At 40.6% G+C, this 15,190-nt stretch overlaps 2 protein-coding genes across 6 annotated transcripts in view; both read left to right on the top strand.

The window, feature by feature from the left end:
- Window positions 1-15,190, top strand: part of LOC308394153 (uncharacterized protein) — a 67,866-nt gene that overhangs the window by 6,561 nt on the left and 46,115 nt on the right. Inside the window, exon 1 of one of the 5 annotated variants that reach the window (XM_080878326.1) lies at window positions 9,032-9,131. The exons of the other annotated variants lie outside the window; for them this stretch is intronic. The gene's annotated coding sequence lies outside the window, so the exon portion shown is untranslated. Of the gene's footprint in view, window positions 1-9,031; window positions 9,132-15,190 lie in introns of those variants that run through there. 5 annotated transcript variants of the gene reach the window in all.
- The window catches only part of LOC308394161 (uncharacterized protein), a 133,252-nt gene continuing 131,933 nt past the window's right edge, over window positions 13,872-15,190 (top strand). The window contains exon 1 of the mRNA XM_080878340.1: window positions 13,872-14,071. Within this exon, the coding sequence (XP_080734466.1) occupies window positions 14,039-14,071 (33 nt within the window). The 5' untranslated portion in view covers window positions 13,872-14,038. The remainder of the gene's footprint in view (window positions 14,072-15,190) is intronic.

The following is a 15,190-nucleotide window of genomic DNA, read 5'->3' as shown; positions in this document are numbered from 1 at the left end:
AGGTCAAATGCTCCTGGTGCGAACTAGATCCCGCCTTAAGACCAGAGGTGGCCGCACATTCGCCTCTGTTGCACCCTACCTCTGGAATAATCTTCCTCAAGCTATCCGCACGTCTGATTCAATTCAATCTTTTAAATCTCGATTAAAAACGTTTTTATTTAGCCTTGCCTTCCCTGCCTCCTAGACCCTGCATTTTTAACTGTACTGTAACTTATCTTTTTTGATTTTATTAATGTTTTTATGTTTTAACCTTCAGCCTCTCGGCTCGTGTCTACTATGCCTGGTATCATTGGTTAGTTATGTCTCCCACCTGTTAGTATATTCCATTTGTACTTATTTTATTATTTTATTTACTTGTATTTATTACTGCTCTTATTTGGTTTCTGTGAAGCACTTTGGCATACACCTTGTTTTTAAATGTGCTATATAAATAAAATTATATTGTATTGTACTCCCAGTTACCTCTCAACCTTGATTACAAGTACTATTTTACCCTTTGATGGTATGAACATTTTCATTTGTCTGATTTAAATACTGAAAAATTTTCTAACTCTTCTCTCTCAGACTGAGACGGAGCTGTGGTTTCTTGCTGTTCCTCTGATGGTTTTTATTCAGCCTGCAGGGATGATTTCACACTGTGGGAACTCTGAGAACAGGAGCAGTAGTAGATGGCTGAATGAATGACTTTAACTGTTTTGAGCTCCAACGCCCAGCTGTTCTGTTTTACCACAGCAGAGAAATCATTCTGCTGAGGGTGGTTGTAGTCTGAAGTGATCGCACCAGTGCGTCTGTTAATACCAATAATCACTCTGAATTTGTCACTGACTTTGTTCTGGTACCAGTATACAACTGCAGTGCTGCATTGGTCAGTTCCCCCACAGCTGAAGGAGACACTTTCTCCAGCTCTCCTGGTCAGAGTCAAATCATTTTGAATCAGCTCTGTGGCCACGGTAAACAGCGCTGCAGAGACACACATAGGTTAGTATGTCAACGTTTGTTACAGAGGGTGTGTTCTTGTTTGAATAAAATCACTCACCTGAGCTCAGGCAGCACAGAGCAGCAGCTTGGAGGAAAAACATTGTGTGCAGTGATGTTTCTTCAGCTGAATCTGAAGAGAAGTGGCACTGTGACAGAGCAGAGGCCAAACAAGTATTAATAAGATACTGTTTGAAATCATGTGACGAGGCTCACGTGATTTCAAACGGGTCCTCAAACCACCCTGCAGCTGAAGATCATACAGCTGCTGATTAACAAGTGATGCAGTCTTGTAATTTTTCCACTGAATCTGAGGCGTGAAGAAGAATAATCATCAGTGTGAAAGTCTGAAAACTGCTTGTTTAGCCATACGTGTAAACTACAGTGTCATAGAAAACATTTCTTCACACTATAACAACACAATAACATGTTTGTAGAAGATGTTTCAGTTCCACTTTTTATTTTCTTTACACATATGGATAATCGTTCCTGCATGAGTGATCTCTCTTCTGCCGATCTCTCTGTGGATTATTAGAGATGATTGATTTAATTTGAGGTGATTTCAGGAGTTCTGAAAAGTGTAACTTTGAAATATTATCATTAAAACCATCAACGCTTTGTTTCTTTTTCTTCCTTTCTGTTAAGATAATAAGCAATTTGATTGAAAACCACTTTATTTAGTGGAAACATACTAGAGTAGAAAGCTTCCCACTGAGCTCTCGGCCTTCATTACAAATAGTCATTTCACTCTTTGCTGATATAAAGACTTCGATTTGTGTGATTTAAATGCTGAAATTTCTGTAACTCTGTTCTTGTGTCTCAGACTGAGATGGAGGTGAAAGATGTGAATGTGGGTTGTGGTTTCTTGCTTTTGCTCTGATGGTTTTTGTTCAGCCTGCAGGGATCATTTGTCACTGTGAGAACTTTTAGAGCAACAGCAATAGTAGGTGGCTGAATGAATGTCTTTAACTTTCTTTATCTCCAACTCCCAGCCGTCCTGTTTCTTTACAGCTGAGAAATTTTCTTCCTCGGGGTGGTTGTAGCCTTTAGTAACTGCACCATTTTTTGTGCTGATAGAAAGAAGCATTCTGAATGAATCTCTTGTGTCTTTCTTCTGGTACCAGTCTACAACTGCAGTGCTGCACTGGTCAGTTCCCCCACAGCTGAAGGAGACACTTTCTCCAGCTACCCTGGTCAGAGTTAAATCATTCTGTATCAGCTCTTCAGCCATAGTAACCATCGCTGTGGAGACACAGACAGGTTAGTCTTGGAGTTTGGTACAGATGTTGTGCTCTTGTTTGAATAAAATCACTCACCTGAACACAGACAGCACAGAGCAGCAGCTCGGAGGGAAAGCATCGTGTGCAGTGATGGTTTCTCTGGTGAACCTGGAGATAAGTAGAGCTCCAATGCAGCTGAGGCCAAACAAGGATGACTTATAAAATCACACAAGTACCACGTGTTTTCTAACAGATCCTCAAACCTCCCGTCAGACCCTGCAGGTGACAGATAACAGACAAGACTGCTACTGATCAACACTGAAGCTTCTGTGTGGTTTTAAACTGGTAAATAAGGCACAGGTAAACCTTGTGTTGTTATCCTGCAGATAAGGTAGAGACACTATTTACATTATAAGAAAAATAAGAATAGTCTCCTTTTAGGAGTTTGAGGATTGATTGATGGTGATTTATCCCCATCTGCTGGTGAAAAGGTTGCATTAAGTATCATCTTAATACTTCAATAATCACAGAGAAGCTTCATTGTATTACTAAAATTATTCACCCAGTGTGCTTCATACACATATGAACTTGAGTAACACTCCATTCTTAATCCATAGGGTTTAATATAATGTCTGCCCACCCTTTGTGGCTATAACAGGTTCAACTCTTAATGTAAGACTTCCCAAAAAAAAGGCATCTCAACATTGTCCGCACAAAAGAACAGCCATCCATTTGCTTATCCGTTTCAGGGTCGCGGGGGGCGCTGGAGCCTATCCCAGCTGTCATAGGGCTAGAGGCGGGGTACACCCTGGACAGGTCGCCAGTCTGTCACAGGGATAATACACAGAGACAGACAACCATTCGCGCTCACATTCACTCCCGCATTCACATCTATGGGAAATTTGGATTGATCAATTAACCTATCCCCACAAACTGCATGTCTTTGGACAGTGGGAGGAAGCCAGAGTACCCGGAGGGAACACGCGCAAACAAGGGGAGAACCAAAATGTTTTGGTATCCTGCAGCATTAAGAGTTCCTTTCACTGGAGCTAAGCACTTGGCACAAGCGTGATTTGTGAAGCACCTGACTTCACTAGCTGTTACAGGTAGGAGTTATGCACATGTCACTGCGGATCAGATCACCTGTGGATTATGTCCTCTGAAACCTCCCATTGATTGCTAGTATGTTTGTGTGGCATATGTTTAATTATTTTACTTGGTAGTAAACAATAGTGATGGACAAAGTGAGGTTTCGTGAGATACTGAAACAATTTAAACATTTGTGCTGGAATCGTGTTGAGGCCTCAAAACAATCCTAATGTCACAGTCCTTGGTTGGTGACCCAGTGTTTTGTGTTTTGAATTATTAATAGTCTTTGCTTTCATTATTATTTAGAATTTATAGTCTCTTGGTCTCATGTTTGATTACTCCCAGCTGTGCTCTCCTCCTGTGTCGCATTCCCTCGTTATCCCTCAGTGTATTTAAGCCCTGTGTCTTCCTCTGTTTGTTTGCTGGTTTGTATGTGTATCACCCGTGACATTTCCCATATTCATTGTGTTCCCTGTCTCAGGTTTTTATGTTTCAGTTCCAGGGGTCCGTTCTTCGTACCTTGCTTACTACATCCAAGATCAAATCATCGCGCCAACTTTGAGCTTGCTATTCCGGTTCTCCGAACACATCTGTTGTTGACGATTAGTACAGCTGGATGAAGTAATGTGAGATCGCTGGCTGGCTTAAAAGGGGCTACGCATCGATAGTAGAAACATTGATCGGCAACCCTTTGATTGGTCGGCGAAAATGTCGAATGCGCGCGCTCAGTATTTTTCGGCAGCAGAGCAAGAACTCTTGATTGAGGGATTTCAGGAGTTTCAGAGTTTAATTAAAACGCAAGGGAACACTGCAAAGGCTGCAAAAGCAAGGAGAGAGGGCTGGCAGAAAGTTGCTGACAAATCAAACTCGTAAGTAATTTAATAATAATAATAATAATAATGGATTGGATTTATATAGCACTTTTCAAGGCACCCAAAGCGCATGACAATGCCACTATTCAGTCACTCTCACATTCACACACTGGTGGAAGCAGCTACGGTTGTAGCCACAGCTGCCCTGGGGCAGACTGACAGAAGCCAGGCTGCCATATCGCGCCATCGGCCCCTCTGGCCAACACCAGTAGGCGGTAGGGTATATTTATTATATTATATTACATTATATCATATTACATTATATTATATTATATCCCCTTTCACATTAGAGCCACAACAGGACCCACTAGAACATGGGAACAAGTAAAAGTGAAATATAAGAATATTCTACAGAATGGTAATATTTATCACTTATATTGCTTTTCGTCTCTTGGACAGAGACCCTGAAATAATCTGTTTGTTTGTTTATAACAGCAACCAAGAAAAGGGCAGAGCAAAAAAAGACAGGTGGTGGTCCTGCACCCCCTCGTCAACAAGTTGGTTAAGTAAATAATACCCTCACGGGAAAATCTATCTCTCAATGAGCACACTGTCGCGCTGAGCTAAAGGATCCTGTCTGTCCCGCAATATACGCTGAATTCTGAGGACTCTCCTTATCAATCTTGCACCTTCCGCAATGGGTGGCTCGCGTATACGGACAGGACATGGCTGCGACAGACTTCCCAAATCCACCTTCACTTTTATAGCCGTGGTCTCTCATCTCGATTACACGAAGTAATTTATTATTACTACTCTAAAATATGAATTACATCTGAAATAATCAAATACATGAAATAGAATGATTAATAGTACATTTCCCTTTTTTTAGGAAATGACCTGTATGTATCTGTGTGACATCAATAAAAGGATCAAATACTGCATTATCTTTAGTTACATTGATAATATTTATTTATGGAAAAACAGTGGAAAAATATCGCTGTTGCTTTCGTATACATGAAGCGGACATACCTGCGTGGCCGCGATCTAATCCTGTTTACATAAAGTAAACCTGCTCCCGAGCAGGTTTACGCTTACGGATCTGTTGCTATGACAGCAAGTCCTGGATGAGCTTCGGAGAACCGAACGATCCAGGATCACGCGAAATCGTCAACAATCAAATCCAGCTAACTAAGGCTACGTTCACACTGCAGGTCTTAATGCTCAATTCCGATTCTTTGATCAAATCCGATTTTTTTGTCTGCTTGTTCACACTACAAATAAAATGCGACAGCAAAGGCGCTCTAGTGTGAACGCTCAAAGCGGCCCGCATGCGCAAAAGAAGACTTCACACACAACGTGCTCTGTTTAGACCCAGAGCAAACAGTATTGTTTGACTGATGGCCGTTAATATAAAGGCTTCGGACTTTACGTTTCCCAATTTTTGCTTTAAGTTATTTTGTTATTTACATAATAATGTAAATAACCTAATAATGATCCTTATTGCTGTTTTAGAGAGGAGCGGTGCTTCAAATGATAGCTGCAGATTTCTGTCAGAATCTGCAGATTATACAGTACAAATAAAATGTTCACGTTTATCCAACGTTGTCTTCCCAACAGTTTCACTGACATCTACACTGGATGGCCAGGAAGCGTTCGCGATGTCTTATCGGGCGCTTCTCCGGCGCTGATAATTGGCGTCTGTCTTGTGTCGGTGACGTAAAAGACGGATTTAATGCGACATGACCGTTCAAACAGCAGTCGCTTTCTAAAACATCGGATATGTATCGGATTCAGTACCACATACGAAAGTGACCCAGATCGGATTTGAAAATATCGGATTTGCGCCGTTCACACTGTCATAGCATGATCGGATATGGGTCGCATAGGGTCAGAAAAATCGGATTTGATGCGCTTTCGCCTGCAGTGTGAACGTAGCCTTACTTAGTGAGGTACGAAGAACGGACCCCAGGTTTCTAGGTTCAGGTTTTTGTAGTGATGGCCAAATGAAGCTTTCTGAAGCATTGAAGCTTGTATTGAAAAACGGTTCATTACTCGAAGCTTTTCAACACAGTCCTCTCTGGTGACATCTGGTGGCCAAAAATACAAAGAGCAGCTTGAATCCACAAAATAAAACCAACTGCTTCATTATGATTGCTCACTCTACAGAGTGGAATTCTGTATGATATTGGGCCGCCGTTGTGTTGCTTTGAACGTGTATTTTGGGGGGTTAAAAAAATGTGGTTTATTTGTTTAATAAATAATTATGACCAGCAAATTTTCCTTGTTTAAACATGCACCATGGCGTGGTCTTTCTTTGCTTTTCACTTCTTGATGTTGGTAAATGCAATAATTGAAAAATACCACGTTACATATAATATATATATAATAATGTACAACACATTATGGAGTATGTTTCTGCTGTGAGGTCCTGCCTCCATGCACTTATGCAATTAATCGCAAGATGGGTGTATTTATCAATAATATTATATTAGGGAAATTTTCCTATATATATTTCTGACCTGGGGGTAGAATTGATTGTGAAATGGAAAATGCTTATGAACTTGCAAATTAAAAACATGATGCATTTAAAGTAGCCCTTTTTCATTTTTATTTAAGAAGAAAATTCGTTCCACTGTGCGATGGCCGAACCTGTTCCTTTTCGTTGAGATAATTTCTCCTGCATTAAGGAAAATCCCTTCACATGGCCCAGAGGAGGCTGGAGTGCAGAGAAACTGGTAGAGATGCAGTTATACAGAAACTATCAGCTAAAGAGAATAAATAAATTCAATTGCTGCACATTTGGCAGACTAACATTTTAAGATTAATTGAAAAATAAAAATATATATATTTTTTAATATTAAATGTAACAAGTCAAATGGAAGTTTTTCTAAAGTTATTTGATGATATTTATATTATGAAAATCATATTTTTGACATTTTAAGTTTTTCCCGTTTTCAGATAAAATAAACACGCACAAAACAAAAGCAAACAGCCAAAACACAAAGCTGGAAAACCCACCCGATTGACGAAAATCAACTCAAAATTCTCCCACACAACAGAACCTCCTCTATTCCTCGCTGGCTCCAAATCTCTCAGTAGAATGATCAGTGGTTCGCTATCTGTCACCATCAAAACACTCCGCAAATCCTGCAAATGATTCATTTCCTTATAAACCATTGAATCAGATACCGAAGCAGTCACGCTCTAAATGAAGCTTCGGACGTCACTGATCACGTGACTCTGGCCAAACGAATCAAGCTTCGACACAGTGCTTCTGAAGCAGTGTGTTGATTTTTTTGACACACGCACCGGAGCGTCAGCTTCAAGTGGGCCATCACTAGGTTTTTGTTCTTTTGTATTATATTTGTAGGTGCTCCCACTTTAAGTTTTATTTAGTTTAGGTTTTATTCGTGCTCTGCTTTTGTTTGTTTCCTGTCCCCGCTGCAAATAAAAGCGTGTTCACAGTTAAGTTTGTTATCAATGTCTGCACTTGGGTCCTGTTTCTCTCCACTCCATACGTCTGCCAAGGCAGCCGTGACACTGAAACCATCTCCACAGTGATACATGCTGGCCAATTTGGAACAGGGCCTTCAGTACAACTTGAAGAGGCTGTTCTGTGAAACAATGATGCAGACAGGCAAAAGCTCCAAACAAAACTACTTATTACATCAGACTGTCAGTAATTATGAGAGAAATTCTAAAACATGGCCAGAAAAATATTGGGACTGCTAAAGACAACAAGCTGTGACTGTAGTGATCAGTGTGCTTCAGCAACATCCTCCCTCTGTGAACATTCATGATAGTCACAATAAATCCATTGATAAAGTCAAACATACAGAGAACAGACTGCTGTGTTCACTGTAATAACCACACAGGTTTACAGATGTTTGTTTGTTTTTTTTTAGCTCAGTCGGTTTGTTTCTTCCTCACAGCCCTCAAACTTGGTTTGGTTGATTTTTAAGTTTTCTAAATGTCTGTGTCATCAACTTTGTTCTACACACTGGCAGAAAAGCTAGAAGCTGGCACAGTGTTAGGTTTTAATATATATATGGGGCACGAAAACCTCGTTCAATTGTGGTCATGTGACCTGGTATTTTGAACCAAGCTTCGGAGCAGTGTTTTTAATCCAGACTATCCCTCTCCCTCTCTGTTCTATACACTTCTCTGTCTAGTTATCACTTTATCTTTTTCTCTATATTTCTTCCTTAGTTTTCTCTCACTTATTAATTAATCTTTGTGAACATATATTGTGTAATGAATAGAAACACATTTCTTCTCTTACAGTAAGATCTTTCTCTGTCTCTGATATGTACCTTTGTGAAACAAACACATTGCAATGTGGAGAGAACATCGCAGTGAAACACCAGGACCATTTCTGAATTGTGGACACCGCCTTTACAACACAGACAAAGAACATTTCACAAACTCTTACATGTTGGCCCCTCTCACGGGGGGGGAGGGCTATACCTCCTCCCTCACAGAGAGAATTATGACCTTGTTTTCTGCTTAGCCTTCACCTAAGGATTTACATCCCTGATAAGCAGAAAGAGTCTCACTATCTGTTTAATGTCTCCCATTACAATGACCTCACTGTGTTAACTTTCCACATGCATGTAAACTAGTGACAGGAGTGCTCTTACTATGGTAAAGTGAGAAAGTGATATTACTGTAACTAATGTGATATAATTATATATATGTGATTAATATATGAGAAAAGAAATCTGCCACCACAATATCATTTAGAGAAAGAAAAGGAGAAGCTAGCTTGAATACAAGAATATACAAATATACGTAAAAACAGCACAGAAATGATAAGTGACAAAAAGGCTGACGTCCTAGAATAACATGTACTTCCTTGTGGTGCATGCTGGGTTTTTTTCCTGCTGCCTAACAGTGTAAACCAGAGACAAACCAGAGAAACTGTTACAGCCCTGTTGAATCTGCTGTGTGAGGCTGTGTCCTGCTGCTCTTTCTAACTCACTCAGATAACAATTCTCCTGACTCCACTCAGCAATCAGCACTGAGGGCAAAGCTGGTGAGTTCTTTGTAATATCCTGCTGATTTATCTATTTATTTATTTTTATTTAATGAACGTTATCCCTGGGGCGCAGGGTGGCTGTGGCTACAATGTAGCTTGCCATCACCAGTGTGTGAATGTGTGTGTGAATGGGTGGATGACTGGATGTGTAAAGCGCTTTGGGGTCCTTAGGGACTAGTAAAGCGCTATATAAAAATACAGGCCATTTACCATTTGTTTTCTGATTCTTGTCTGTAGTTCAGTTTTTCATCAATGAAAAGCAAATAAAATGTATAGTTGTAGAAAGAAAACAATAGCGGCACTAACACACATGATAAAACATGAATCAAAAATGTCAAATAATTTGATTTATTTATATCCATTTTGAAAAAATAGAAAAGTCTTGGAATGTGTATATTTTTTTTTCTCTCTATTTTAAATAACCCCAAACTCATTTTTATGTGATTCTTGTTTTCAGTGAGCTTAATAACAAAGCTGATATGTTTGAAGTTTTTAAAACACATTTTAAAGGTGTCAAAATTGTTGGTCATGAGCAGAAATGTTGCTGAAACAGTTCAGAGCTGTTTCTACATTGAAATATGTGAATTTATCCTTGAGGTGAACAGGTCAGGATATTTCCTAAAGCTGGGGAAAAAAAAAGAAACAGCCTAAAACACTAACTGGTAAGACAACAGGAAGTAGTTATTTAAAGGTAATGCACAGTGAATGTTTCATCTCAGATACTTCAGTGGGTGATTCCATCATGCTACTTCACTATGCATGGCACTGCAAAGAAATCTGTGTTTCAAGTGGAACAGTTCCCTTATTTTGCTGATCTTCTTGCTTTCGTTTCTCATTAAAGTTTTACATCTCTTTCCTGTCACGAACTTTAAGGAAATGCGAGCGTTTATTGTGGCTAAAAACAAAAAAATAAGCCAAATGAAGGAAATAACCAGGGGGGAAACTAACATAAAACTCGAACCAGGAAAACTAAGTACATGAAAGCTGGAATGCCTGGAACAGAGAGCAGGGAATGGAACACGCAGACTAAGACATACTTGACTCTGTCATAATTGTCTTTTCGCTGTAAATGCTGATTGTATGATGCATTACAGGAAGTCTGGGTCTGAGTGGGAAGCTATAGCTTTACAGCACAACCACGCCTTGTGGAAAAGTTGAGACTTTTTTTTTTTTTGCCTGTCCCATTTGGTTCTTTAGCCATCAGAATTGTTGTCTGAAGACCAACAAGGATACCCAATGGATTTACTTTGCCAAATGGATCATCGTGGCATTGCCGTATTGGTCCATTTGGTCGATCTTTGTTTTTATTATTTATTATATTTTATTTTCAGATGTTACAGACGGGACAGACATGAGTGAGGGATAGGAAAGGGAGAAAGAAAGAGGAAGGAAAGGAAAAACAGAAGGGGAGAGGGACAGTGAGAAAGGGGGGGAGAAAAAAAATAAATAAAAATCTCCTGGATCACCTGTTGAGAGAAAAATAGAAAACAAGCAAAAAAAAAAACAAAGCAACATACTAAACACAACACCATCGCATTAATCTAGCTAAGTGTAAACAGCAGTAAATACTAAATATTCAATGTTGTTGTGCAGCACGCAGGACAGATGTGCCTCGAAGTAGCAGCCAAGAAAGGTGTAATTTGGGTCTACGAGCAGTGAACACCCGTGTGCATACCTGTGTGGATCAGCGCGCTTGTATTCCAAAGGTTTCTCCATGTAACGATCTGCTAGGGAGTGGGGGGGGGGGGGGGGCCACAGCCCCAGCCCCGTCCTCCAGGGTGTGAAGCGGGTATGGAGGAGATCAAAACTCCAGACATCCAGAGGCCCCCAGAACACAAGAGACCAAGGAAGACCAACAGAGGGGCAGCCGCGCCACTGTTCCAGTAAGAGCTGAGGAGAGTCCCAGATGAGGGTTCACTCAGCAGCCGCGGAGCAGAAGCCAGGGGGAGTTGCAGTGACGCGCCCATGAGCTCCACCGGCCCCCAGCTGTGCCTGAGTGACCGAGCCCCAGGCCGAGAGGCCGGGGGCACCCCACCTCCGAAGGGGCCCGAGCGAGCCCCAGGCTCCAGGCCCCGATAAGCGGCCGCCAAGGAGTGAGCCGGTGTGTACCTGGACGCCCACCCCCAGACACAAAGAACCACCAACGCACCGACACCTGAGGGAGTCCGCCACCGGCAGGGGAAGTGGTGGTGGGTGGAGATAGGCCTCCAAACCTTGGAGGGCCTGAGGTGTCCCCAGAGAGGTGGCGTCTGATACCCAACCTGACATATAGACACAGACATACAGGCACACACAGACACAAACATTCATTCCCACCCTCATGCTCTCTCATGTGCACTTACTCCACACTCAACCAACGTGGAGACAGACATAAAGAGATGCTGTACACACAATCACACTCCCCAAGCGTACTCTACAAACCGGGTCTAGGTTGAGACTCTTAACTGAGGATGCATAAATCTAGAGCTGGGCGATAGAACGATAACCATATGTATTGCGATATAACTTTTACTCGATAGAGAAATTAAGCTATCGCGATAGACCTCGCCACTCTTGTCCTCTTAAAAAAAAAAAAAAAAAAAAAAAAAAAGGTCAGCCGATCCAAATTCAGTAGCGCAGAGCCGAACCAATCACAGCCGCAGCGTCACGTCGCGTGACTTGGTACGTACAGCACAAGTGCCAAGCCGCACGTGGGTTTGTTTGGGAAGCAGCCAGCGGGTAATGGAGCCAGCGCGTAATGGAGGAAATGAGTGTGCCGACTAGAAAAATCAACCGAGCGTGACCGAAGGTTACAGAAGAGAAAACAGATGATGGTTCCAATGCCGGAGAGATTGTCGAACGGAAGAGCCATAGAAGTTCCGTAGTTTGAAGGTATTTCGGCTATTTCAAGTCTGACAAAAAACAGAGTAGCGTGCACTGTAAATTGTGCCGAAAGCAAGTCTGTAAATACAATAAACTGGTGCATGCGTCACACTGTGCGCCACGTTATTGTTTCAGTGAAATGAATTTCTACAATACTGTTACTGTTAATTCTACTCTCTGCAGTGTTTAAATGCTTACATATACACACAGTTACTGTCCCTCCACACATACGACTCTGTTCTGCTTCTATGCCCCAGCTTTGTTTACTTTTTCCCACCGAGGCTTCTAGACTTCTGATTGGCCAACATTTCTGCACGGTTAGGAATCTAGCGCCACCTGCTGCTTTGGCATGTTCATAGCAGCGTTTTCCTTCATTTCTGCCTTTATGTGTGGACGGGATTATTTTTTAAAACGAAAACGGAAAATCTCCGTTTTCAAGAATACCCGTGTACGTGTGGACGTAGCCTCAGTCTATGACTGGAAGCGCTAATTCGTCATTCGGCTTTTGTCAGACTAAAGTAACTGTTAAAACTGTTTGAAAAGCTAAGCTATACAACAAGGAGAGATTGAGAATTTCCTTTTAGTTCTCAGTTTATTTGATACTGACAAAAGTTAGTCAGTTTTGTCTGTTCTTCTGTAAAACAAACTAAGATTTATTTTTAGAATTAATACTTTGTTTCTAAGTGGAATTGACAATTTAGTCTGTTTTGTTTGTTCTATTTTGAAACTTAAACGCTTTAGCGGCTGCCTTTTGTGTAGTTTACAATATTTGCCTTTATTTATCTGAAAAAGTCTCATGTTCCTTAAGTACATCTACCCTGTTGAACTTATTATGGGAAATAAATATTTAAATAAAAACAAGCTGCTGATTATTTCACATTTTACTTGTGAGCAACGGCACATTTAAATCTTACAAATATAGTTATTTGGCTTATATCGTGATAGATATCGTTATCGCCTGAAATGAAAAAAACATATCGTGATATGAAAAAATCTCATATCGCCCAGCTCTACATAAATCTGACATTTAGATCAGATATCGACCAAATCCTGACTAGAATATCTGAATTTAATATTGGTAACCAGGGGCGATTTTAGCCCATTTTTGAATGAATCAAATCACCCCCAAAGATTTCTTACTTTTTTGACTTTTTTTTGACAATATTTGCTGTTTGTGTGACACACTTCTAAAAATATAAAAAGCAAAAAAAAAAAACTGTACTTGTTTGAGACATAACATTTTAACAACGGTTAAAACAATGGTTAGCTTCAGCTCGCCTCTCCCCTACTCTGGCTCTAGCACCGTTGCTGCCAGAGCGATGGTGGCTGAGACGCAGCAGAGCGGAGGTGTAAGTGCCTGGCTTAAAACAGGACATATTAGCTGCATTTAACCTTCAGTTACTCTTTATATAGTTGGTAGGAGTCAGACCATGTTTCTTTTTAGCTGAAAAACATTACACCAGGTAACCTGCTGTGTTGAAAACTTGTTTTCTGACAATGTTTGCTACCCTACAATCCGTCCTGTTCTGTAGTAAATTCAGCAACATTTCATTGTCCTGTTGCTCCCATTGAAATTTATACAGCCTATTTAAAATCTAAAACGTAGCCTACTGTTGTTACCACTGTCCTGTTAGAAATGGATACTAACTAGCTAACTGACTGAATGCCCATTAACCTTATAACTCCTGTTGTGTGTGTGTGTGTGTGTGTGTGTGCATGTGTGTACAGCTAGACAGCCATGTTTATAAGGGATATAAGGACGTTTTTTTCAAAAAAAGGAGCCACATTCAGGTAAAAGTGTAAAATCAAATGATCCGTGAATCAAGAATAATGTTGGATCAGTGTTTCAATATTTATATCTTTTATTAGATGTTTATGCGGTTTGGTTATTTGCCTTTTGGTTGAAAGTACACTGAGAGAGGACTATCATTATTGATCTTAGTAGTATTTTTTTTTCATATTAATGTAATTTTTCATCTAATTGAATACAATCTATTTGTGTATGATTGTCAGTCCAAAGAGGGAGAGAGGAAAGAGGGAACATGAGGAGAAAGTACAAGGTCAGGAAGATCCAGGTAAGAAAACAGACAGGGAACAGTGACAGGCACAACAGAAACTGTTAAACTGAAAAAGAGAAAAAACTGATTTCACACAATCTGGAAGTTGTGTCCTCCCTATATTAAAGCTGCTACACAGAATCTGCAAAACAAACTGGGTTGAAGCATTTTTGACCCTCTTTAACAACATTCCAACATAACATTATCATTGATTGGGGAGATTAAAATTAATAATATATTTTTATGTGGTTCAGCCACAACTCTACTAAAACCTCAGCCAGTAATAGGTCGGCCAACTTTTGTACCGTCCAGTTGTCTGTATGACTGCCGCAGTACGTACATCACATTTGCACACTATCAGAAAGTGCCAAAAAGCCCTGGTGGAGTGAGGAGCTGTAAAGAGAAGCAGAGTGCTCTGTTTATATTCTACAAATGTTTTTTTTTTTAATTATTTAAATATATATGAGTGCTTATGTATAAATTTGAGATGGACCGATCTGATATTACGTATCGGTATCGTTCTGATACTGACGTAACTTACTGGATCGGATATCAGAGAGAAATAAGAAATGTAATCCGATCCATTAAATATCAAAAAAGCACCTCACAAAACTTGCTACACGGCGTAACTCGGCTCATAACCGTAGCACGTCGGAGCAGTATGCATCACGTGATAGAGCGGCTGTGTGTATTTGTAGCCTCGCTACCAATCCGGCATTTCATCTCTGGAGGTTATCCCAGAGAGAATTAAAGCAAGTGTGCAAGTTCATCTCTGAATTTTTGTAAAGCATTCCCACGTTAAGTTTAACAACCGATATATGGAGCAACTGCCTCTTCTCTCTCCCTCCCTCTCCTGCTGCTACTTCAGTCATGAAACTGATTAATGATCAGCTGATCGGCTGCGAGTCCGTCTCTCTTCTTTGTTTTTGGCCCACTTTGCACCAGAAAGAGGAAACCAGCAGCACGTTTAAGTTTGATAAGCTGTTGTTAGAATTTATTTATTATTACTTTCTACACCAGAATCTTTTTCTACTAGCTGACGGTTGGTAACTGTGCAGGGGCGGATCTAGCAAAGTTTAGCCAGGGGGCCGATAGGGCATTAACAGGGAAAAGAGGGCACAAAGACATACTTTTCTT

Source organism: Rhamphochromis sp. 'chilingali' (genome assembly GCF_963969265.1).
Source record: "Rhamphochromis sp. 'chilingali' genome assembly, chromosome: 3".
NCBI lineage: Eukaryota > Metazoa > Chordata > Actinopteri > Cichliformes > Cichlidae > Rhamphochromis > Rhamphochromis sp. 'chilingali'.
The sequence above is the reverse complement of the archived record's forward strand: the minus strand, read 5'-3'. Positions and strand labels throughout refer to the sequence as shown.